General features: G+C 26.4%; 2 protein-coding genes across 2 annotated transcripts in view; both read right to left on the reverse strand.

Annotated features, from left to right (window-relative positions):
- The window catches only part of LOC100210792 (trafficking protein particle complex subunit 8), a 103,486-nt gene extending 79,160 nt beyond the window's left edge, over positions 1-24,326 (reverse strand). Inside the window, exons 1-4 of the mRNA XM_065816810.1 lie at positions 24,056-24,326; positions 22,238-22,394; positions 11,320-11,508; positions 3,084-3,173 (exon numbers count right to left, since the gene is read on the reverse strand). Coding sequence (XP_065672882.1) covers positions 3,084-3,173; positions 11,320-11,508; positions 22,238-22,394 — 436 coding nt within the window. The 5' untranslated portion in view covers positions 24,056-24,326. The remainder of the gene's footprint in view (positions 1-3,083; positions 3,174-11,319; positions 11,509-22,237; positions 22,395-24,055) is intronic.
- Positions 5,060-6,344, reverse strand: LOC136090196 (uncharacterized). The gene is made up of 3 exons (XM_065816392.1): positions 6,229-6,344; positions 5,554-6,065; positions 5,060-5,382 (listed from the first exon to the last, which is right to left on the reverse strand). The coding sequence occupies exons 1-3, from the start codon at positions 6,342-6,344 to the stop codon at positions 5,060-5,062; spliced, it is 951 nt and encodes a 316-aa protein (XP_065672464.1).
- Positions 24,327-26,878: the final 2,552 nt, after the last annotated feature.

Genomic DNA, 26,878 nt, shown 5'->3' on the forward strand with positions numbered 1-26,878 from the left:
AAAGAAATGACAACTGTTAATAAATAAATGCAGGAATGCTTTGACTTAATTTCAAACTAAATAAGAGCATTTACTTTTTGAATGTATTTTAGAAGAATGATCAAGATTTTGTCTGGCTTAACTGTTGATGCATATAATCAGAGATTAAAATTAGCAGTTGTCAATCATTAAGAATGAAACATGGGTGCTAGTTTTTGATTTTTGTTGGCCCATGGTTATTGCTTGACACTTTATGTAGGAACCCTTTTATTTGAGGTACAAACTATGTATTAAATTATGCTTTGAGTTCAAGCTACAAACAATCGTTTTGAGGTTTGTTTTAAATAAGCGCACAGTGGTGCAAAACCTCAAAAAATTGGCTTTCATTCAAAAATTTTCAAAACATTATCAAATAGGTCCATTATTTATATTTATTTATATGCATTATGATAAATTTTTAGATACTAACATGCAACCATTTTTTGCTCTAATACTCTCAATGTTTATAATTCATATAAAATATATATAAATGCATAAAATTTAAAAATTTTATAAACACCAATAACCAAGTCACGTTGCAAGGTTAAAAATTTTTTGTTTGTTTTAAATTATTACGTACATTCATATTTTTATCATGACATTTTCAAAAAAATACATTTTTTCAGGTATTTTATTTATACCGCCTGAGGGGTAGAAACATTTTTTATTTCATTTTCCTATATTACAAATTCAATTTCCTATATTACAAATATATAACACTCTTAAAAATTTAAATTATAAATATGAAGTTTTATAGTTTTCATAACAATTATAAAGTCAAGTACTTTTAATGCATTTGGTGATTGCTAACAATAAATTTTTAGTACTATTGGAATTGTTATATATATTTCCATAGAAACAAATTTTCTATTTTAATCAGTTATACAAAAAAATATAATATGAAGAAGATTATGATGCAAAGACAAAGAAAACATTTTTAAAATTACATAAAAATAACATTTATCAAAATATTAATTTATTTAAAAGTATAATTATTTATAAATAATAATCAATATAGTAATCAGGCAAATCAACATTATTATTTTTTAAGTTTTTTTTTTTTTTGTTAATTCACCTCCTCAAGGCCGAGAAGGCCACTACAGACAAGGAGGCTATTTATTTGTGATATAACTCTCTCTCAACTCTATAACTCCGAAACACGAACCTTGGCTAACAAGGCTACACTCGGAACCTCTCGCTTATGAAGCGAGTGCTCTACTACTACACCACTACCGCAAGGCTTGTAATAATTCACTAAAAAAATTTCTTTCTTCTTTGTCTGCCTCTTCGTCCTTATAAATCTCTTCTTCGTCTGTCTCTTTTTCCTTATCAGTTTCTTCTTCTTTATAACTCTCTTCTTCTTCAACCAAATTCTTTTTCTTCCTAGACACTTTGCCTGGGTAAATTTACTTTTTTGGTATAATTTAAAAATATAAAACAAAAAAAATTTCAAATAATGATTTTCTATAGTTTTGTCTTTAATAAACTGAATTTTTACTAGCTTAGTGAGTATTCAGAAATGTAAGTAAAAATGACTAGCTTAGAAATATTTAAACATATAAAAAATGATATAAATTCTTTTGTTATACTGTTGAAAAACTTTAACAGAAAAACAAAAGTCTTATTATGATCTTTTCTCAAAAATTAACTTTTTGAAATGTGTCTTTTTACATTCAATACCCAATACAAATTAAAAATGATCAAATACAAATGTTGAAAATCCCGTTTCTTATCCCGTTATAAATATTGAGAATATTAGAGAAAAAAAAAGGCTGCACTTTAGTAGCTAGAAATATATAATAATGTATGAATATATGAATGAATATAATAATGCTGAATTTTTTTTATGAGGTATATTAGCTTAGAGTTAGATTAGCTTGAGAAGGAAATCTTTTAAATGAACAGCAAATTCAAAATTACAAAAAACTATTTTCCACTTAAAGTTAGTGAAATCTTTTTGATGTAGAAGGTAATATCTTATACATACTGACAAAAAAAAAATAATTTTATGAATAGTTTAATTGTAACTTTTATGTACTTTTTAATGAAAATTTATTTTCAGCAATATTACAAATATAAATTAGTAATATTGCTGAAAAGTTAGAAGTTACCTTACACATTCAAAATTCTGGACAATTTGTTTATCCTCTCCATTTTTATTTTATTTTTTTGGACATAATATATATATATATATATATATATATATATATATATACATATGTATATCTATATATATAAATATATATTATTTATATATATATAAATAATATATATTTATATATATAGATATACATATGTATATATATATATATATATATATATATATATATATATATATATATATATATATATATAATATATACATATATATAGATATACATATGTATACATACATATATATATATATATATATATATATATATATATATATATATATATATATATATATATATATATATATATATATATATATATATATAAATTAGTAAAAAACACTTATCTAACTTTTATCTTTGAATTGAAGTTTCACCATTGCTGGATCATCAGGAAGAGTACTCTTCCTGATGATCCAGCAATGGTGAAACTTCAAGTCGAAGATAAAAGTTAGATAAGTGTTTTTTACTAATTTATTATTGCTCTGTTCTTTAAGAACATTGAGCACTCTATTTGTAAAATACACTAACATAATTTACATATATATATATATATACATACACACACATATATAAATTATCAATTCATATAAGTCAGGAGTTAACTTAATGCGTTTATTTAATTTTGAACAACACTAAAAAATTAATCACAACTTGTTAAGAATTTAGTCTAGTTGAAATTTTTTACTTGCATAATTATGAAAAGGAGTCTGGAGCTTCATTAATTTAACTAATGAAATATTGAACTTATACTCTATAAAAAAAAAAGCACTCCTACTCACCACACTGCAAATCATATCCCTGTTAAAAATAAATATAGATAGACATATCTATATATCTATTTTTCACAAGGATATAACTTAACTAAACTATCGAAATTACAATGAAAAATATATATATGGTAAAAGATACAGGCCAGAAAATCTCTAATAAACTCATGCCGTACTGGATGTAAAAGCTGAAGATAACAATCTCTGTATGCTTCATACCATGGTGCTGTGGCTAAAAAAACAATAACAATAAGTTAAAACAATTTATTATCAATTATTCTATTATTCTTTATTTAATGTGTTTCTCTAGTGTTTCTGTTTGCCTAGTGTTTCTCTGTAAATATATTTGATCAATAACTTTGTTTATTATATCATACTGTGCATACATTACTTTGAAATAATTCTTTTTTTGTCGACAAAATAAAAGGAAATTTTTTTTACAATTATTAAAATTATCCTTATTAAATCAAAACATTTGTTAATGGTTAATTAACTTTATCCTTATTAAATTAAAACATTTGTTAATGGTTAATTAACTTTATCCTTATTAAATTAAAACATTTATTAATGGTTAACTAACTCTATCCTTATTAAACTAAAACATTTGTTAATGGTTAACTAACTTCATCCTTATAAATTTTTTTTTTATGTAATACTATGTTTCTAGGGGTTATATATACCCTTGTTTTTCAAGGAGTATAAAAAAATATGCTTAAAAAAAGCTTAATTAAAAAAAACATAACCTTTAAAAAAACTATTCAAAAGCAATTTATGGTGTTTTATCATAATGCAATAACTCTTTCTTTTTTAATAAATTTTTACTTTAGTTGCCCCAAAGTTTCCAACAGTCTTATCATAGAGCGCCACGGGAGAGCATTTGAAACGAAGTTCACGCCTTCTTCCTTACCGATGTTATAAAACTTGCCCAGATGTATATACATTTTATTTTATTTTTTATATTTCACGTCCCCAAAGCCAAAAAGATCACTAGAGTAAAGGAGGCTACTATAGTCATGGTTACAACCCTCTCTCATCTCTCTATAACTCCAAAACACAACTCATTTAAACAATTTTTAAATATATTCTACAAAATAAAGTGCTCAATGTTCTCTTTCAATGCCTTGTTTTGAGATTTTGTTGTGTAACGGAAAAGCACAACTGAAATAAATCTAACTTTACTCAATAAAGGTATTTACATCGGTAAAAGTTTTATTGCATCAGTTGCATATTTTAAAGTACCTCATTGTAATTAAATTTAAAACCACATTAAAAATTGTTGTAAGTCAACAATATTGTTTTAAAAAAAAATTATAAATTCAATTTAAATGTTGTTTGAAAAAAAAAAATTCTTTATTGTAAAATCTTATACTTATTTAAACTTTTTTTTTTCCATTAAAACATTTGTTTTATGGTTTTTTTTTTTAAATAAGGGAACACTTTTTTATGGTTGAATTTCTTAAACACTGCTCATTTTTAGAGGTTTTAAGTTGAAGTTATTTTTACTTCAGATTTTTTTTAATCACTCTTTCAAGCAGGTTGACATGAAATAGAAACCGTTGAAAACGAATTAAAAACCGCATCTTTTTTCATTTTTTATCATTTTTCTAAATAATTAAAACCTTCAAATAATGAGGGGGTCCTAAACTTTATATGGCTGTATCTTTTGAGCGCCAAAATATATTTTGATAAAATTTGAAACCTAATTACAATTTATGTGTGAATTCAAAATAAAGAATTTTTTTTTTTCAAAAAATAATTTCCTTCAACCAGGGGGATGCAGGAGTAATTTTTCAAGGGTATTGTGATCTGTGATCACAACACCCTTGAAAAATGACTGTGATCTGACTGCCGTGATTATTAGCAAAAAATTATCATTTTAATGAATATTTGCAAAATAATAGTTGCAACTATCTTCTTGTCAAAAATCTATTAGAAATGCAACAAATTTTCCATCTCTACTGACACACACAGAACATGAATAAATCTCCGATAACAAAATCAGACAAATGAAATGCCACAAACAGTATTTTAAAAAATATAATATGTTACAAAAATGAAAAAGAAATAGGTATTTTTTCAATCTAAATATATTCTTGAAAAATCTTCTTACAATCTTGTTCAACTGTATTCAACAACTATAGCTCTTAGTTTTTCACTGTAATGGACATTTTTCTCAGATAGAACGAACCTTTTCAGTGTCTTGTTTAAGTTTTTATGCACTGCTTCAGATGTTTGTTCTGATGTAATACCGAGCAGGATTTTCTGCCTTTCGAGATACTCCTTGAGATGAAACCTGATTATGTGAAACTTCCATCCCAGTGAAATCTTCATTGCAAATACATCATAGACATATACTTTTAAGTGAAGCACGGACTCCACAAACTTGTCTATTTTTTCTTTGTAGGATATATCAAGTTTCATCCCAAAACAGCATTCAGCTACTAAATCAAACAAAATTTAACCAAATATTAACTTGCTGAAAATAATAGTATTAACATATTCGTGTCTCCTAATTTTATTTAGACTGGTAGGTCAATAGTCCCCTATCTGTACTAATTGAATTAAAAACAATCTAAGAAGTGTTAAAAAAAATTTAAAAAGCAATGAAGTACCTTCTTTAAACCTCCTAATGGTTTCAATACATTCCAGATATTCAATTGGAGAATAAAGTGTCATTTCATCCAATGAACTTGAAACTTTGGCACAGTTAGGTCCATCAAAACCACCACCATTATAGCCATGCCTGATAATTGTTTTCTTTTCAAGAAACTCCTTCAGACTTTTATAAGTGAAGAGAATATCAATAATTTTACTAACATGGTGTTCATAAATATGATAATCAGGTGGTGGAATTATGTTGATAATTTCTTCAGTCAATTTCTCATCCAACAGACATGGATAAATAACATTTTTACAATATTGCATCTGTATACGAGGTTTGTTATCAAATTGGTATTTTTTGAATTCATCTGCTAGTGATCCGAATGTCCTTAGAACTTCTTTTTCATCCATCGGCCCATCACAATAGCAACACAAGTATTTTCCATCGTGACCCTTGATAATAGAAAATAACTTAAGGTATTGCTTACTTAAAATATAAAATATAAATGAAATAAGATACTTACTGATAATTCAATGATGATATACATCAATTTGAGGTCAGAAGCCTAGGTAAACTTTAATTGATTGAGTTGAAGGAGTTGGAAAAGTGTTTTCAGATTGTGATGATTCTCTCTTCTACGTTTCGAACTATGCCTAAGATAGTCACTTTGTTGACCCCAGTGTACTTCTGGTTTTTTGGTTGAAAATCTAATACTGATGGGTCAAACATGTTCATGACAATCTTTAGAGATCCCTGCCCTCCATCAATACCAACGTGTACAACAGAATTAAAAATATCCATTTTTCTGAAGAAACAAACTTCAGTTACAAGCATAGATAGGTCAGTACAATAAACAATATCTTTTTCAAAAAGCTTGAGTTGACATTTTTGATCTTGAGCTTTTTTCACATCGTAAAACCTATTTAAGTAGCGTGACCTGTTCGTAACTTCAGCATAAGTGTTCTCCTGTATTCCAGATCATCCAGCATCTTTTCTTATCTCCTTCATTATTCCTAACACTGCACAGTTTGGAAGATCATGGTTTATCTTCAAGTTCATGATTGTTTTACTTCTCACATGTCTTATAGGTGATCGGTCTCTGTATACTTTAACAGGAAGAGCTTTTCCTCCTGTTGCAAGTTTTATTTTTTTTAAATCACCAACAACAGATAGTTTTTTTAGCGTACAAGAAACAACTCTGTCAGCGATATTATGATTCCTTGAAGTAATTAAGGTGTGATGATTTTGAAAAGTTTTTTTTTTTGCTGCAAGGATGTCAAATACCAGGACCAACAATTTGACAGCATTCTGAGCAAAATAAATTTCTATTTTTGAATGTAATGCTTTCAGATTCTACGTAGGTGAATTTAGAAAGATTAAGTGTACTAATACTTTTAGTACACATTGCCCTAACCAGCAAATAGCACAATTACAGTTGCTTTTGTAAAAAAACGTTTGTGTTACCTAAAACATTTTAGTTCAACTGCCTTTTAGACAAAATAAAAATTTTAATTTAACAAATATTATAAATTAAATTTTTTTTTTTATTTCCATTAAAAAATTTTGTTTTCATTTACAGTGAAACCTAATGTATTTTCACTATTTCTTACTAAATCCAAAAAAAAACATTAGTATTTTCGGTTGTAAGATGTTATTGGCGGAACATGTTTTTAATAAATATCAGTATAATTTTGAATTTACATATCTTATATTTATAGCACAAGTATTAGTTTTTTTTAAAGATAAAATAAATATAAGTTTGGCTTTTAAAGCATTTGCTTCTTGATCACGTTATTTTTATTTAGATACAAAAGTTTTTATTAAAAAAAAAAAAGAAATTCTTCCACATAAAATTTAACAGCAAAGGTAAAAAAAACCAAATATAACATTTATAACTCAAGTTTGAAAGACCTTTTACGTATTGACATCATTTCTTAACTACAAAAGCGCATTATTCACACCAGTAATTTTTTTTTTAAATCATAGAGACAGATCTTACCTTCAAGAAAAAAAAATGGCGTTAAAAATTGTAAAGTTTTTCACTTTAATGGTCGAAAAATAAATAAAAATACTATCAACCTTTTTTAACATTTTGGCTTTAACAAAGTCTTCGCATACTGCTCATAAACTAGTTAATCATATTTAATCGGGGTTTAATCTATGATCAATTCAAAAAATTAATGATAAAGAAAAATGTTTTGTTAAAAAGCAATTTTAAAACTGAAATGTAAAACAAATAGTGTTGTTATCGACTTCGACTAAATTGACTAAAAGTCGACTAGTCGAAAGTTGAAATTATTCGACTTTGAAAAATTGAATAGTTGATTTAATCAACTATGGGTTTCCTACTAATCGACTAAAAGTCGATTTAGTCAGATAATCATCCTAACATCCTTACTTCCTATTTTTTCACTTGATATAACTTTATTAACCTTTAATTTTGTTATGGTGCTGACCAATTAGTAAAGAGAACTATTTATAACTAGTTTAACTTAAATAGATAAATTATTTATAAAGATAGAGCCATGCGTAAGAATATTATTTATAACGGTATTTTTAAGTCAGCCAAAATATCTGAACATTGATCCTAATTTGCTGTATCACATAAACTTAACTCTATGCTTACTGTATGTAGCACAACTTCATCAATATGTTTCCTTTTTCTCAATATAGTAACCTGTTGATCAACAAATTGTTAAGTAATGTGTTATGGTACTCAGTTAGCGATGCAAAAAAGATAAGAAGTTTACTAAATCTGTCACCCAAAAAAAGGTTTAGCCGGCCCAATCTGTCTCCACCTCGCCACCTTAACATTTCTTATCTCTGTATCACTTTTACATAAGATAATATATAAGATAAAATAATGTAAGAATACTGCTTATATAATTTCGTTTGAATTTAAACGATTCGATAATTTTTTAAATTCGAGAGAATTTAAAAAATTAACATTTTTAAAATTCTTTTTGCTTAAATTCAAATGAAATTACAAGTAGCATTCTTATATTTAATTAAATTCAATACATTATGTAATGATTGGTACACAATTTTTCACAATGGATATTATTGATGATTGGTTTAACTCCCTTTAGACATTATTAAAGATTGGTATAGCTTCATTTGGACTATTAATAAGAATGATTGGTACACAAATAAATCTCTTCAGAGAATATTTCCGCACAAAGGAATTCTCCTACGAACGCACTTAAAAGCTGTGCAACTAAACTTAAGAGAGACAAAACAACAGAGAATGATGAAGAGATTTTATGCTATTCCTTCGACTTAATTTTAATGTAAATTTTATTTACTTTTATTCTCTTTTTATGGTAGATCAAAATGTTGAATAATAATTTTCATAAAAGTAAAGTCTGGAATTATTTTATAAAAAACAATGACTCTACAATAACCACGTGTAAATATAAAGATGCATTAACAAACGAAATTTGCAACAAAGAGCTAAAGTACAATAAAAATACAAGCTTAATGGCAAATCATTTGTATAGTAACCATCATATTAATATTAAAAAGTCTAAACTTCCAAGTACAACAACTGGTCAATTATCTATCAAAGCTGCATTTGCAAACTCTTACTCATACTGTTCAAGCTTGCAGAAATATAGTGATTTAGAAGAATCTATGTGTAACTTTATTCTTCAAACAGGCCAACTGCTGTCAATTGTTGACAACAAGCATTTTATCAAAATGCTAGATTCGTTTGATAGCAAGTACTAATTGCTGACTAGACAAAGGTTTTCGTATGAAATAGTGCCACTTAAATTTGAATCATTTAAAATAAAGGTTATGCACCTTTTAAACGAAGCTCAATTTTGCCATCTAACAACCGATAGATGGACATCACAAGCCTCGTATTTATACATTGGCGCCACTATACATTTTGTTGATCAAAATTTTTGTTTGAAATCGTTCGCATTGCATTAAAGCACAGCCCAAAAGCTCATACTAGCCTATATATAAAGGAGCAAATTGAATTAATTCTAAATAAATGGAAAATAAATGATAAAACACTTTCAACAAGTAGTGACATAGCTGGGAATATCAAACATTGTCTAGAAGATCTAATGAATAAATTGTACATACATTGTTTTTGTCACATTAAATTTAATTGTTAAAGATGTTCTTATAAAAGAGAATGAGCATTCAACTGAAGAAAATGATTGCATTTTCATAATTTTAAAGAAATGTAGGAAACTGATTGGCTTAGTTAAACATAGTAATAAACTTTCTGCTCAGCTAGTTAGTTGTGTTGAATTAAATAATATGAAAATTGATAATCCAGAAAATAAATGTTCAATTAACAAATTAAAACAAGACGTGGAATACTCAGTGAAATTTAACCTTTTTAATGCTGCAATCAGTTTTTAAACTAAATGACTAACTTTAAACTAAACAACTCAATCAAAGACATTTTAATTAAACCAGAGAACAAAAATAATAAAGAATTCTTGTTAAAAAGCTGGGAACTGGAAATTGGCAAGCTAATTGATTTATTAGAACCTATACATGATTTTACAAAAATTTTGAGCGGATCACAATTTACCCTTGTTCAATTATATTACCAGCCGTTTATAAATTAACTGATTACTTTGCTAACTTTAATCAAATAATTGTACAATTATAAATCTTGCCATTAAGCTCAAAGACAGTTTTAATCGAAGATGTGAAGATTTTCTCAAAATTGAAAGTTATAGACAGCTACATATTTAGATCCTCAATTTTGTACTTATAAATTTATATTGAACAAAACAACAAAAATTGCTTGTATTAAAAAAGAAATCAGAAAATTCATGTTACCTTGCATTTTATAAAAATAATTTATGCCAATTTCCCGTTTTGTCAAAGGTAGAGAAGATGCTTTTTTGCATAACTGCTCCATCAACGCCTTCAGAAGAGTTATTTTCAAGTGCTGCCGAAATCATCACTGGACAGCGAAATAGACTTAAACCAGGTTTAGCTGAAAAATGTGTCTTGTTGAGCCAAGGCATAAAAAATGCCAATCTTTGTTTTTTTACTTTACTTTGTAAGTGTAATTTCCGATTTATTTTGTTTAACTCGATTTTAATTCATCTAGTAGATTAGAAGAATTAAAATCAAACAAAAAATGTTCTTGTTATAACACCATGTATTATTATAACAGTAGTACATATCACCTAGTTTTTTAGTGTACTCTGTTAAAGTTCTATTTGTTCATACCATTTAAAAAGTAAATTGTCAAGCAACATTAAAGTATATGATTATAATAAAAAATTTTATTCAAACATTTCGATTAAATTGACTTTTACTTGACTTAGTCGATTTTAAAAATGTATTAGTCGATTTTGGTAGACTTTAATTCAAGTTACTTTAAAATACATTTTTTTACTTCAACAAACGGAGCGATTTAAAATTTAAAAAAATTTTTTAATTAAATTTAATAAAATAAATTTATATTTAATTATATTTAATAAAAAGTTTAATTTAAATTTAATAAAATAGATTAAAAATAAATTTTGTTTTGTATTTATCAATCTGCTTTTTTACATAATAAATTAAATATTCCACAAATGTTTTTTACAACAATTAATTACAGTTTACTGTTTTCAACATAAAATGTTCAAAAAGTTTAAATAAACTAATTGAAAAAAGTTTTTGGGTAACGTAAATTGTGTACATGAAAATTCAAATAGCGTAATGCTACTTAACAAGACCTGATATATATATACACACACACATATACACACTCAAATCAATTTTGTAAAAACTAATGTTTTCTTCTAAATACCTTTCATTTGTTTTTCTACTGAAAATCTTGATTTCATGTCAACTTTAGTAGCTAATTTGTTGACCACGTCATGCAAAACATGGTTGACAAGAACAGTTGGAGGTAAAGAAGATTGAATGTCTACTACACGTATTTTCCATTTTTTTATGTTGACTATAATATTTGGATTAACAGGATCACGAATTTGTGCTAAATAGAAAATTGAAAACTGAAAAATAATTATTACAAATTAAAAAATGTTATTTTAAAAGATTTATAGCTGCTGCAAACTATTGGAACTGTAAGTCATATTGCAGTTATTGGCGTCCAAAAGTTTATTCAAAGCATTTTAACTATAAACTTTATTTAAGCCTTCTCAAATATATAATATAATTAAAGATATATTTCGAAATTTTTTGAATTTTCACTTATAATCAATATATATCTAAACTTTATACTTTTTACACTTGGCACACTAAATTATATAATATTCAACAAATAAGATAATGAACAGATAGGTGTAAGGTGACTTTAAAAGATATGAAAAGAAGCAAAGATTATTGGCAAAGTTTGTTTATATTATTAGTAACTGATAGTGTGTCTCAAGGAAAATTAAGGTCATTTGGGTATGCAGTGAAAAAGCAGTTTTTAGAGAAATATTTACCTTTAACTAGAAGTAATTATACTTGGCCATTTTGTGTGTTAAGTCCGAGCTGCATAAGGCTTCTTAACAAGGCCTGATATCTAGTACTCCTGCGTGCCTAATACAAGTAGAGGTAGGAATTAAAGGAGGGAAAGGTAATTTTAGTCCATATTGATAAACAGGGGGTTTTATTAAAAAGGTGAGTGGGGATTTTTTACCGTTGCTTGAAGACGCTGAAGTTTGAGAAATGGTTGAGAGTTAAAGAGGGTAAAGTCTTCTATTACTAGAGGTACCAAAAGTAAAAATTATTTTTTTGCTAATTGTATTAAATAGTTTAAAAACTAATTTATTAGAAGCGCTTGCTTAAAAAATAATTATATAAATTGTGTTTTGTACTTCTGAAGCAAGTGAAAAAAAAATTTTTTTTTAAGTTATCATCAACTTCAAGCCACTCTTCAAAATGCTCAATAGAAAAATTTTAAACATTTTGACTAGAAATTCTCTACTGCTTCTCACCCAATTTGTCATCAAACTTCTTAAGATATTGCTAACTTATCTGGCAACTCCACACAAAAGAGAGTTCTATATAATTGCTGTTAGCATTCTGCACTTAAGACTTTTCATCAAAGTTTTATCCAAAAATTTTCCACTATTTAGGGAAATCTAGATTCTGGCTTTGACATTGATACTGGAAAGTTTAGAGAGCTTTGTAAAAAACTGAAGTAATCTAAAATTTCTAACATCCTATGGTATCTAAATTTTCCAACACTTCATAAAATTCTCTGCAATGATCAAGCAATTATTGAAATTTTTTGATTTGATGATTTGCATTCTTTGATTGATTTCTTAATTTTAGTTGACTAATGAAGGAGCCATTTGTAAGAACCATCCTAGTCATCTTTGTAAAAAACATCCTAGATCTCTGAACTTTCAGACTTGGTCACATGCCTAATGATATTTTTTACGCCATTTCCGCTGACTGGCAATAATGGAACGATCACTTTCGATAAATATTGTCACTATTTCTGTTCGTTCTTGTGGCGTATATTTATCCATTAAAAAACTGGAGGGTCTACACAACACAATGTTTAAAACGAAACTGATCTAAACGTCACTTAACCAAGATGGCGCGCAATCAAAATGGTAGCTGGACTTTTGCCCACTCCTGTATTTATGTAAGATGGAGCAACTAGCCACAAAGCAATAAGTGTTATGGCTTATTTAAAACAGAAAAAAGTTGATGTATTGCCATGGCCAGGCAACTCACCTGGTCTTAACCCTATAGTTATTATTTGGGAAATAGTAAAGCGAGAGATTGGAAAAAAAATTCATACTAAAAAGCAAGATCTTATAGAAAAGAGTATTAAGATCTGGCACAATAACCCAGAGTTGACAGAAACTATAAAAAAATCAATTGCAAGCATGCCGCAATGCATCTATTGCCAATACAGGTGGTTTTGCAAAATATTAATACTTTATATATATTCTATATAATTTATTGTAATAACCAATTACTTACCAAAAAAAATTTTTTTATCAAGTATGACTTTATAAATAAAAGAACAAGATTTAAATTGCACCATTTTTTTTCTTTTTGCCTAAAAATTCATTTTTAGACAATATTTGCAAAAAAATACAGCTGGACCCAATGTGATGGCTGACCACTGTACAGTTAAGTCCTATGGCATAGGGAAAAGGAGACTGTAATCTAATAAAATTATTTTGTTTTTACTACAAAATCTTAGAGAACAAAATACTAGCATTGGTCAAAAAGAATTATATGTAGTCTTTGAGTAGAATTACTGAAAAAAGAAAATATGGATTGTTTATTTTGAAAGTAGTGTAAGTCAATTTTTCAAAAAAAGTTAGAAATCACATAATTTACATTTAACTTGGTGTGCACTTTTTATTTATAAACAATTTACAGTTAGTATTTAAACATATCCATATGCTTTGATCAATTTAAAATTTGTTAATAAATGAAATTGCATAACAATTTCTTTTGCTAACCTTTAAATATCTCAAAAGCATAAAAATTGGGCTTACATCACTTTCAAAATAAACAGTTCATATGCTAATTGCATAATCCAGATGGCTTTAAATCAGATTCAGAGTAACCAGGTAATCTTTTAAAATACCCAAATAAATATGAATTTGCTAAATTAGCTTGAGATGTTTTCATATGTTTGTTTCTACATGAGGAAGTAGAAGCAGCACTTAAGTCTGATATTAAATCAACTTGTAATGTAGAACCAATAAAAAAAAAACTAAAGCTGAAGAATTAGCAGAAATGATTTTAAATATAACTTCAACAACAGTAAGTCATTCCATTAAGAGGTTTTGACTTGTATTAAACAAGAAATGGCAGTACTTGAAAGCACCTGGAAAAGGCCAAACACATTAGAAAAAAAATACAACGCCATGCTTAGCCTTCCACCATCTTTTGTAGAAGCAGAAAGAAATTTTAGTGCTGCAGGTTTATTTGTTACTAAGTTAAGAACAAGTTTAAATGATGACACTGTTAATAACTTATGTTTTTTTTAATCATATCTGATATAAAAAGAGAAATAAAATCAAAAGAAGTTATATTTACTTTTTTGAAACTGTAAGAATTTATTAGTAAAAACTAATCAAAATTAATAGATTAATCAATTAATTTCGAAAGTTAATTTTTAATCGATTAATTTGAAATATAGATTAATCTACCACCCCGAAAGATTGTTTGATTAAAGATGTTTTGAAAATTTGTATACATTTTTTTTTTAGTGCGCTGAAAAATTATGCTAACTATAAAGAAACTTAAAAAAAAAACTTATCATAAGAGAAAATAAATCTTAAAAAAAACATAACCAAAAAATCAAATAAAAATAACTCAACTAAAACTAAAATAAAAATAAAAAAAATTTAAATTAAACTAAAATAAATAATAAACTATAACGATAAGATTATTTAAAATAAAATCTTGTTTTGGAATAAATAACTTTGAATTATTTATCTTTGCTAATATTTTTATAATATATTATGCGAAACCCATTTAAATAAAGTAATATTACACAAAACCCATTTAAACAACCTACATCTAATGATTGTTTTGTTGACATTTGTGAAGTTAAAAAAAAAATCTTAACAATTCTTTGCAGCAATGTAAACAAAAGAAAGAATAAATTGTTTCTTGTTAAAATAACTTTTTTATTTAAAGACATTCATAATGAAAATTACATACTTAAATAAATATAAAAAACATACATATATTTATAAATAAATAAATATATATATATATATATATATATATATATAAATTAATAAATATATATATATATATATATATTTATATATATATTTACATATATATTTATATATAAAAGTATATATAATATATTAATATATATCAGGGCTCGAATTAACGTAAAAAAATCTAATCGCAATTTTTTTGTTGCTCATAACCCCTCCTCCACTCTCGCTGGAGGGGAGGGGGCATTATTTATTTTAACTTATTTATAATAATATATATAATAAGTCTCATTTTTGCATAAGATGTCATAACATTTACGTTCAGCAGTTGTAAAGTAGCTTTAGTTATAACTTACATTATTACTGTTATTATATTGCATTAAATCTAACGGCTGTATTTTTGTAAAATCAATGAACTTGATATAACATTCTTTTAATTAATTATTTCATTTTCTATTTTATTTACATATTTTAAACTGTTTAAAACAACTAAAATATTTAATTTTCTATAAATTTTTAACAGTAAAAAATTTTTTTTAAAACTCTAACAAAACAATTTATAAATTTGAAACAGTTATAAAAAACTATTAAAAATGATGAAAACATTATCAGGATAAAATGTTAAAATTTAACATTTTCACGAAAACCCGCACAATCACAAACAAAAATGATGATTAAATTCTTATTAAGTAAGTTTTCTTATCTAAGTAACCTTATCAAATTCCCTTGATACTTCTATCTATTGCTTTTTCATTCAACGCATTTTTTAATAAAAGTTAGCGTTCACTTTTTTTATTCAATAAAATAAAGCGAAAGAAAAAAATGTGTCTAAATAATAGAATCTTTCACGATCTAATTTTTTTTTTGATTGTTAATAGAAAAAGTATTAGATCATATTCGTAAATATTTTGATTGTTTTGTAATCATTTCACTAGTTTAATGCTTAGAATATTAAATTTTCTTCCTCGCTTTCACTTTCTTCCAAATCTGATATTGTAACTGTCGCTAAATCAATGTCTGTTTTTCCTGACTTTCTTTTTCTTTTTTCCGGATAACAATGAAAATTTGCTGACAATCGTCTTTATCATTATACCATTTGTCCACAGCAGTATCAGGTTCAAATTTGTCAATCTCAGGACCTTCTTCACTTATCCAAAGTAGAGATTCTCAGAGATCTTGTCTAAGACAACTTCTCCAGTCATTTTTTACGTGATTCATACATGAAAACATTCGTTCTACTTTCGCATTTGTAAAAGGACAAATTAAAAATAGTTCAAAAATATCAAGAATATTTTGGCATTCTTTGACCAAATTTGATTTGGAAAAATCAATTCCCCAAATTTTCAAATAATACTCATTTTGATTGTTACTTATGATGGGAAACATGTATGCTTTTAAAATGATCCACTCATGAAGTATATTATTCAAATCACATCCTACACCAATTAAAAATTCAGAAAAATGTTCAACAACTTCATCGATAGCTTTATCGCCAAAAGTTCCATCATTCACATTTAACGGCCAGTTATAAACGTCAAGTAAAGCTACCAAATGTATAAACAATCGTGATTTTTGGAGAGATTGAAAATGGCCTTCCATACATGTGGTAATATTTGCAATAATTAGCTTGTACTGGTCAAGAACATGGCTATTAACTTCGGTATATTGAGAAAGTGCAATATTTTGATAACATTGCTTTGAATCAATTGTCTCAATATCTTTAGACAGTTTTTTATAATGGGTCATAACACTTGTATCATCAAGCAAATTGTCTGGCGAATTTTCTAGAAGAATTTGCAGCTTGGCCATTGTCTATGTAAATTCTTGAACTCTTCTTACAGCTTTTACTGGATCATGAATATTGTTCTGAAAACTTAGACGCCGAAAGGGAGATAAAACATCAAGATATAATGATAAATAAATAGGCACAGACACATTTTTCCATCGCTTTAAAAAACCCTTTAACTCTGCTCTCTTTGCTACCTGGGAGTCTGTTATAGCTTCAGCTAATCCTTGTAGTTCTCGGTAGTACTTTGGTGACTTTTGATACAAGTGACAAAGTTGTAAAAGTAGTTCGTCAACAGTTTTGAAGGCAGATAAATTTTCAAAAGCATCTTTTAAAGCAAGTTCAAGTCAATGGTTAAAACAGTGTACAACTTCCAGCCAAGGAGAACCTTCCTTTAGTAATGCACCTAAACCAGCATAAGCTCCTAGATTAACGTTAGCTCCATCAAGATTTAAATCCACTAGATGTTTATAAGAATTGGTAATACCAACTCTTGTAAAAGCGTCTGTTATACATTTTTTCAGGCCAGCAACATTAGAATTCTCTGCCGTTTCAATAGATAAGAATTCTACTTTCGGACTTCCGTTTTTTAAATAAAGAATGTAAATAATTCCTGTTCGGATACAGCTGAATCTGTGCTTCCATCACAGAGAACACAGTAAAATCTACAATTTTTTAAACATTCAGTTAATTTGTTTTTAATTACGGTGCCAATGTAATCTGTAAATATTGCAGCTGCATGGTCAGTACCATAAGAATTTCCTAAATTTGTAACCTCATTCTTCTTTTCTAATGCAATCATTATGCGGTAGTGGTGTAGTGGTAAAGCACTCACTTCATAAGCGAGAGGTTCCGAGTTCAATCCCCACCACGTCCCTGGTAGTACCGCGCTCAACTTGTTTCTCCGCGCAGTGGCCTTGTTCCTCAAGGTTCGTGTTTCGGAGTTATAGAGTTGAGAGAGGGTTATAACCACTATTAAGTGGCCTCCTCATCTGGAGTGGCCTACTCGGCCTTGAGGAGGTGAATAACAACAACAAAGAAAAAAAATCAAATAAGGATAATCAGTGAATGGACGCTCTCGTTTTGCCAAGTAATACACAATATTAAACTTTTTCCGTAACGAGTCAGCGTCTTTTACGGCCATTTTACATAAACCATGTCTGATTGGAGTATTGTGAATAACATGGTTAGATAATGAAACTGAACCTAATGTTGTTTGTTGATGAATTCACGTGGCCTCTTTATGTTCCGCACTGATTAAGTGCGATGCCAGTGAATCTTTTTTTATTGATATTTTTCCTAGTTTAATCCAGGTCATGGAAAACGATTTTGTTTGACTTACCCGCTTTTTTACAAGTTGTTTACATAAACTGCATCTTAATCTTATAACTTCATTTTCATTTAAATTGTATTTTAACTCGCAATTAAAATGTTTTTCCCACTTTTTAACTGTAGATAATCTGCATCTGTGGTCCTTATTTGCATCCATTTATTGCTATTAATTTAAAATTAGCAAGTGTACTAACAAACTTTAAAGTTTTTTTTTAATAACTATTTAGAGTCTATATTGCCTTCCACTATTCTTCGCAAAATAAACTTATAAAAATATCATTAAATTTGTTCATAATGAATGAGCTAAATCGGAATGAAGCCCTTGAGAATTCAAGTTAAGAAAGTGACTTTTCAAACAATTAACTTTCATTTCGTTTTTCTATCAAAATCTTTTATTTCTTGATTCGAATAGGTATTTAATCGTTTGTTTTTTATAAATTTTTCCTTCCTTAAACAATCGGTCTTTTTCCTGCATTTGAACATTTTTGCTAATTGATTTTCTAAATCTTTTATTTTTCTTTCTTTTACTTTATGCTCCGCTTTAAAAAAAAAATTATCGTTACAGAAGTCACTGCAGTTTTATACTGTAAAAGAACACTAAATATTCACGAATAGAGTATCGATCTTCTTAAATAAATAAAAAATAATCACGAAAAAAAGAAAGATTGCGAAAAAAAAAATTCTAAGAAAAAACTAATCGCGAAGGTGCGAAAAGTAATCGCGATTTGCGATCACGATATGCTTAACTCGAGCCCTGTATATATAATAACTATAAAAAATATATATGATATTTATTAATACTTTATATAAAAAAATCATTAGCAGTGATTTGTTATTTCATTTAAATGTGTTTCAATCATATAAAAACTTAAGTAAAGATTAAAGTTATTTAATTCAAATGGCTTTCAAAATCAATCAAACGGCTTTCAAAAAATTTGAATTAAATAGCTTTAATCATTTTTCTTTTTTTCTTTTCAACAAAACTTTTCTTCTTTTCGAGTGTTTTACTTTAATGATTCTTATATAAAGTTTATTAAAGAGACAACCGCCTCTTTAATAAACTTTATATAAAATTCATTATCAAGTATCTTTTTTTTTTTTAAATCTTTTTACTGTATAATTTTTATTTTTTTAAATCTTATATGATTAATTATATAAATAAAAATACTCATTTTGATTGTTACTTATGGGAAACATGTATACTTTTAAAATGATCCACTCATGAAGTATATTATTCAAATCACATCCTACACCAATTAAAAATTCAGAAAAATGTTCAACAACTTCAACGATAGCTTTATCTTTGCTGTAAAACACTATATACTGTTTTTACAACTTTCATTGATCAGAGATTATCCAGGTTATTTTTAAAATATCCGGATAATTTTTTCCTAATATTATTCGGAAAAAATCCAGAAAATATTTTTAAGAAATATCTTGAAAAATCCAAGAATAAAAATTTTGAGTAACTAAGAATATCTCATGTGCTTAAAAAGAAATGTTATGGCAGGCATTCATTTATAAAAAAGACAAGTATTTCAATACTTATTTAATAAGAGTTTATAAATTATATTAAATTAGATTTTTAGGTGAAATAGTCAAAATAATTAAATTGATCTCTAAGTGCCGAGTTTTTTCTCAAAGGTTCTGGCTCTTTTACTTTTTATTTTTTGGTGTGATTAATGCTTTTGTAATTAATAAATGATGTCAAACAAAAAAGCTCAAATACTTGAGTTAAAAATGTTATATTTAGGTTTTCCCTTTTGCAATAGGGTACCATTGCGGTTCTAAAAATAGATTTGATAAACTTTTGCCGAAGCTTACTGGGATCGAACAAACAAAACAATATGCAAAGAAACTTTATACCAATTTTAAAGAAAATGCGTATAAAAGTACAATAAAACAATATCATTAGGATTTATTCTGATCAGATTCTTGCTATCTTGAACGCTTGTCAGCTGGTGCAATTTAAAAAAAATAGGAATAACCAAAGATTCGATAACAAACTTGGAAAAAAGGATAAAAGAAAAACAAAGCTTTCAAAATTATATATTTAAACAATAAGTTTATATCTTGTAGATTTTCTTATAAATAAAAATAAAAATAATTTTAACAATTATGCAAATAATATGTATAAATCATCATAGCAAAGAAATTTGTAAATTCTTTATTAGTTCTGATATAAATACAGAATGCAGCATTGATTTTAAAACTGGAAATAGCCATGATTTTATTGTTAATTTTTGTGTCATTTGTATCATTTAGACTTTTATTATATGAACATGAAAAATATAATTTTATCGCTTTAATAAATATCCATTTTCTACTTTTATATCTTTCTTGGACCAGCAAATTATCAACTTTTATATTTCAGCACAAGGAGTGTGAGGCTTAAAACAAAGTCTTAATAGTTATCTGTAAAAAAGTATAAACATGTATCAAATTTTATATCAGTGTAGCATTAGTGATGTGATTTCATTTCAAAAGTGTGGAATTATAGAGTTGATTAACTTTGAAGTTTGTTTTCTTGTCTATAAAAAGACTTGCTTTTACAGATACAAGCAACTATTTATGCTGCATTATTTTTAAGGGAGTGAAAAGTTTACAAAAGAAGAGGCCATGCAATCAAAAAAATTTTAAAAAGCACAAGTTTATTTTAAACGATTCAATGAACATATTTATTTAGATTCAAATTAAAGTAAACAATTCAATCAAAAGTTTAGATTATTTGGAGTAATGTTACTTCATATCAATTCAATCAAAAGTTTAGATTATTTGGAGAGATGTTACTTCATAATTGATAAACTTTTAACAATACTTGTGTGCTTGAATATCTTTGTAAAATTTAAATTTTGTTTTTACAAATTTAACTGTTAATTTATTTATTTATTTTTTACTAATTGCAATTTTCAACTTTTTTTTCTGTATGTATATAAAAATTTCTTTTGTGTAATCTTTATACAAGTACTAATACAAAAATAAAAGTAAATTTAAAAAGATTAAAAACCTTGGGTCTTTTTTGTTTAAGCGTTTATTCTCAGGTGTTTAATATGAAAGAGGGGTAATTAGTTAATATTTGGAAAATTTACCCACCCTGAACCTATTAAAATTCATTAGATTTTATTTTAGATATTACATTAGATATTATTAGATATTTATCTACTGATAAAAATAAAAATTTGGAGTAATCAGCCTTTAAAATGTCAAATTTAAACTAATTGATCATAATGAAAACTTTCACTGTAGTCAGTTCTTTAAAATTTACAAACACTAAACAAGAATTCAAAAAGTTAGTGAGAGTTTGTATTGAAAACTGAATAGCTTGTATTGTTTTTGTAATACATTTTTGAGTTGTTTGTCTGCATTTCGATTCTAGAAAAATTAGTTTTAATTTATTTAATATATGTGTGACAAAAGCCTAACCTTTACACATAATCATTTGTAAAACATAAAAAAACAAATAAAAAAAGAAAGCTCAATAAGTAAATGCTTTAAAAGTTAAAGTTATATTTGATTTATTAAAATATATACATATATATGTAAATATATATATATATATATATATATATATATATATATATATATATATATATATATATATATATATATATATATATATATATATATATATATATATATATTATTAGAAAATAATTTATTAAGACAGTTTATTAGAAAACAGTTTATTAGAGACAGTTTATTAGAAAATATTTTATTAGAGACAGTTTATTAGAGACAACCAAAAAGAGTTATAAAACCCTAAATAAAATTTTTAATATTTTCAAGCATTCATAAATTTTACTATAGATTCTTATATATATATATAAATTTATCTATAGTAATTTATGGTTCTGGATTTTAAAAAATGTTTATAATCGATTTAAGGGAGTTACTACAATTATTCACTCTAATATTCGAAAAAAAAATTTTAAGCCATGTTAACATACCATCAGTATATAGTTGACAGAATGGACGAATCAGCTCAACAAATGAAAGATTATTTTTCCTACAAAGTGATTCAGCATCTTCACTTGCTAATGCACCAACCAAAACAGGAAATGATCCAACAATAAAATCATGAGCATTTTGTGTGCAGTTCGCCATCTACGTATATATATATATATATATATATATATATATATATATATATATATATATATATATATATATATATATATATATATATATATATATATATATATATATATATATCTGTGTGTATATGTATATAATTTTTTATTCTTACATTCTATATGAAAATTTTTTTTATAATTTTAATAATTTTTATTCATAAAAAAAAAATAATAATAATATTCCTTTGAAATCTGAAAAAATTTAACAAATTGAACTCTTATATTTATATTGTACTATTTATAGACACAGTAGAGTATACATATATCAAGGAGCAAAAATAGAATTAAATGGTGGAGGGTAATGGAAGAAGGTATACTTATTAGATGGATTGAGAGGTATCCTCTTTTTAGTAGTTGGGGCTCTGTTTGATTATTTACCTTGTTGTAATATGTTGAAAGAGTTAGTTTTGATCATTTTATTAAGTCAGCGTGCATGCATGTTCAAAAAAATTCAATTTGCTTTTAATTATCATATTAAAAAATAAACCCAGCTGGTGGTCTGAAGAGAGTAATACATAGCTTATATTACCCCCTCCCCATTATTAATTTTAAATGCCTACAGTTTCAAGAAACTTTATTTTAAGAAACATCAACTCCCTTTTTTTCTATAAGGGACTAATTATTGAAAAGAGCATTTTTAATAATAACTTTTTCATAAACTTTGGTGCTTGCAGTTTTTTGTTTAACGATAACAACAATAACAATACATATTCTGAAATAAAAGTACACCTCTCATGGTTGCTTATTAATAGTACGATCTAAGGTAAACACCACTTAAATAATAATAGCAATCATATAATAATAATAAAGTAAATTAAACAAAGAGGATTATAATAATATCAATAATACTATTAAATATAATAATGAAAATAATAATAATTACATTAGTAATTACAACAACAACAACAACAACAACAACAACAACAACAACAACAACAACAACAACAATAATAATAATAACAATAAACATTACATTAAAGCAACAACTTAGTTTTGTTTAACTCACATTAAAAATCAAGAAGTATTAAAAGTTATAAAAAACTTCATTATTTAGTATCAACCTTTTATTATTTTCACAAATATATTTAAAAAAGTTATATCAGCCAACCTTGATCCTTACCATTTGGCTTAAAAATTTAAACTTTATTTTAAGAGATGCAGATATTTTGTTAAACTAAATTTTTTTGACAATACTTATTGGATACTTTTTTCTTTAATTAAATATATATTAATTTTATTAACAGGTAATTTAAAATGGTTAAACTTTTCCTATAAAAAAATCTCTATATATAATTTAGCAAATTTCTAAATATATTTTAAGAGTGCATAGTTAATATGGCATATTGTAATCTAACAATATTACCAACAATAAAAATGTAACTTCATAATTGCTAGTTAAACATTATTTATCATAAGCCATAGCTTTTATTTTTTAAATTAGTGAGCCTAAAATATACAAGGTATAATACAGTTTTTAGTACTATATAATTATACGGATAATTATGAGCATTTATTAATTTAACTACGAACATTATAAATTGTTAAACTTGAATGTTTGAGAAAAAATTTATGATTTTATAAAAAATAAATAAATTTTTTTGCATATCAAAACGAAATAATATATTAAATTACCTTGTTTTGATATACAACAAAGTTATGTAAATATTAATAAAAATTAATATTCGTTTATATCAGTCACGCCAAAGTTTAAACGGTTATATTTTTAAGTTAAAATATTAAATTGCATTAACTCTTTAATTTCACAACATTAAACTCACTCATAAACGCACTTGGTAAGTTAGTAATAAGGTAGTGGTTGCGAAACGAAACATGATTTGTCGTAGATTTCGGAGTAAACAGTATAGCATAGTATTGTTTTTTAGATTAATCGATCCTGAAAACCAGGGAACCGGTGTTAAGACTTAATAAGACTGATAAAGACCAGTGCAAATCCGGTATGGATTCAGTTTCGTCTCGAATTTTCTTTTATAAACTAAAAGTTGATATTTTTTGAGAAAACTTGCTTTTTCTAGATCATACGAAGAAAAAAACGAGTGATCTAAGCCCCAGAAAAAAGCGACAAATTAAAGTTTTACTAAAAAATACAGAAATGAGCCATAAGAAAGTAGCAAAAGTATTGAAGGTTTGATACCTCATCTGTACGCAGAATGAAAAAAGTACTTGACAAACGCAACTGCTTTATGTGACTGTAACCGAAAAACAACTTCAAGAACATACAGGAAAATTGTAAAGCTGTGCCGATACGACAAAAGAGCTTCATACACGAAAATTGCTTCTGATTTAAACTAGGAAGGTGTGAAGACAAGTTGGATGACAGTTAATTGAAGATTGCTGGAAGCTGGTCTTCATGCTTACCACCCAAGAAAAAAATCTCGTTTACTGAGAAAATGAAGCAAGTACGCATGGAATGGGCCCTGGTGCATTTAGACTGGAAAGATGAGGACTGGTCAAGAGTCATCTTTTCAGTTGAATCTACCATGCAAGTATTAGATAACAGAGTTCAGATTGTAAGAAGAAGATCAGAAAATGCGTTCAGGGAAGATTGCCTCCCATCAGACAGTAAAACTCTTCACGAAGATCATGGAGTGGGGTGCAATATCCACCCAAGGAACAAGTTGTCTGCACATCTGCACAATGAATGCGGAAAAGCACATTGAAATGCTCAGTACCCGTTTGAAGATCCAAATACGTGACTGGTTCCATCAAAGCATCTGCATTTTTCAGCACGACTCAGCTCCATGCCAAACGGCACGCAATGTCTATCATTGGTGACAAAAAATGACATTGAGGTACATCCTTGGTTAGGGAATTTTCTTGACATGAATCCAATAGAGTCACTTTGGGATCAGCTTAAGGATAAAAACCATGAAGTGTCAATAACCAATAAACTAGTCCTGACAGAATGTCTGATTCATATGTGGTTTTATAATGATGAGATCTAGGACGGTGTCGCAAGTTGATAAGAGGTATGCAAGATCGAGTTCAGGTACAAATTAAATCAAAGATGGTCATGCAATGTATTAGAAAGACATTTTTCAACATCTGATATGTTTTTGTGTATAATATATGATGAAATGTGTGTGCAATAACAGTTTTAAATCTCATATGCGACTAACGTGACTTTACGAGCCTAAATTATTAGTCTGGCCAGACTAAAGTCTTTTGTGGCGTAATTGAATTTGTTGGGCTTTTTTATTCATGTGCTATTTATGTAACCCTTAACAGATCATTAATTTGTAATTTTGATTGCGAAAATGAAATCGTTGAAATTATTTGTAGGATTATAAACTAGGGTTGAGCTTTTACCGAAAATTTACCGGTAAATCGGTAAAATTGTTTTACCGATTTACCGGTAAAATGATGTCGGTAAACTTCGGCAAATATTGTTTTTTTTAATAACGTTGACGGATGCTTGAAAATGTTTTAAAATGCTTGAAATGGCTCAATTAATAAATTAAAAATTTAATTAAAAATTTAATTTTCATTTTCCTGTCAACAAAGCTTTGTTTGTTATGCTTAAAAAGTGATTTTGTTGGTTTAGTTTTGTCTAAACACGTTAAGAAAAACGTTTATACTTTCTTGCGACTTATTTATCAATCAATGTATTTTGGAAAACGATATTACATCCACGGTCATTTACAAATAGTTATAAAACTAATATTAAGTAAATACCAATAAGTTGATATAAAAAAATATTTTTTAACACAAATAATAATAAAAATGATGAACAATGAATTAATAATAATGATAACACTATAATCATAAAAAATAATATATTGAGTATAATATTTATAAATTTACACTAAATAAAACCAATTAACTAAAATAAACAGAAAGAATTAAATAGTTTTAAATACTTAACATATATAAAAAGTAAAATAAAGAATAAGTACATCCGAAGAGATTTTTTAGATACAAAAAATTATAATAAACAACAACAAAAAAAACAAACAAAAAAAAAATAAAGAAAAACTAGACTGAATATAAAAAATAAAAATAATAATACTAACAACTATAATCAATACTACTAGAATACAACCGTTACAATAATAATCCAAAAAACTTAAAATAAACACGTCACACTCTAATATAAAATAATTAAAATCTCCAACTAACAGATAAAAATAGATTAGGTGGGTAAAAATGTATAGGAAAAGTCAACAAACGAGAAAATCAGGAACATTAAAATACAATACAAACACACACACACACACACACACACACACACACACACACACACACACACACACACACACACACACACACACACACACAACAAAACATATATCATAATATTAAAAAACATAAAAATAGGGACAAAATCACAGAAAAAATAAAATTACACAACATTTAAAGATAGAAATAAATTTTAAAAAGTATATATTTTTGTTACATCTTCGACTTTTCGACTTTATAAAAACGTTCCATATTTTT

This window comes from Hydra vulgaris, chromosome 13, assembly GCF_038396675.1.
Source record: "Hydra vulgaris chromosome 13, alternate assembly HydraT2T_AEP".
NCBI classification, from domain to species: domain Eukaryota; kingdom Metazoa; phylum Cnidaria; class Hydrozoa; order Anthoathecata; family Hydridae; genus Hydra; species Hydra vulgaris.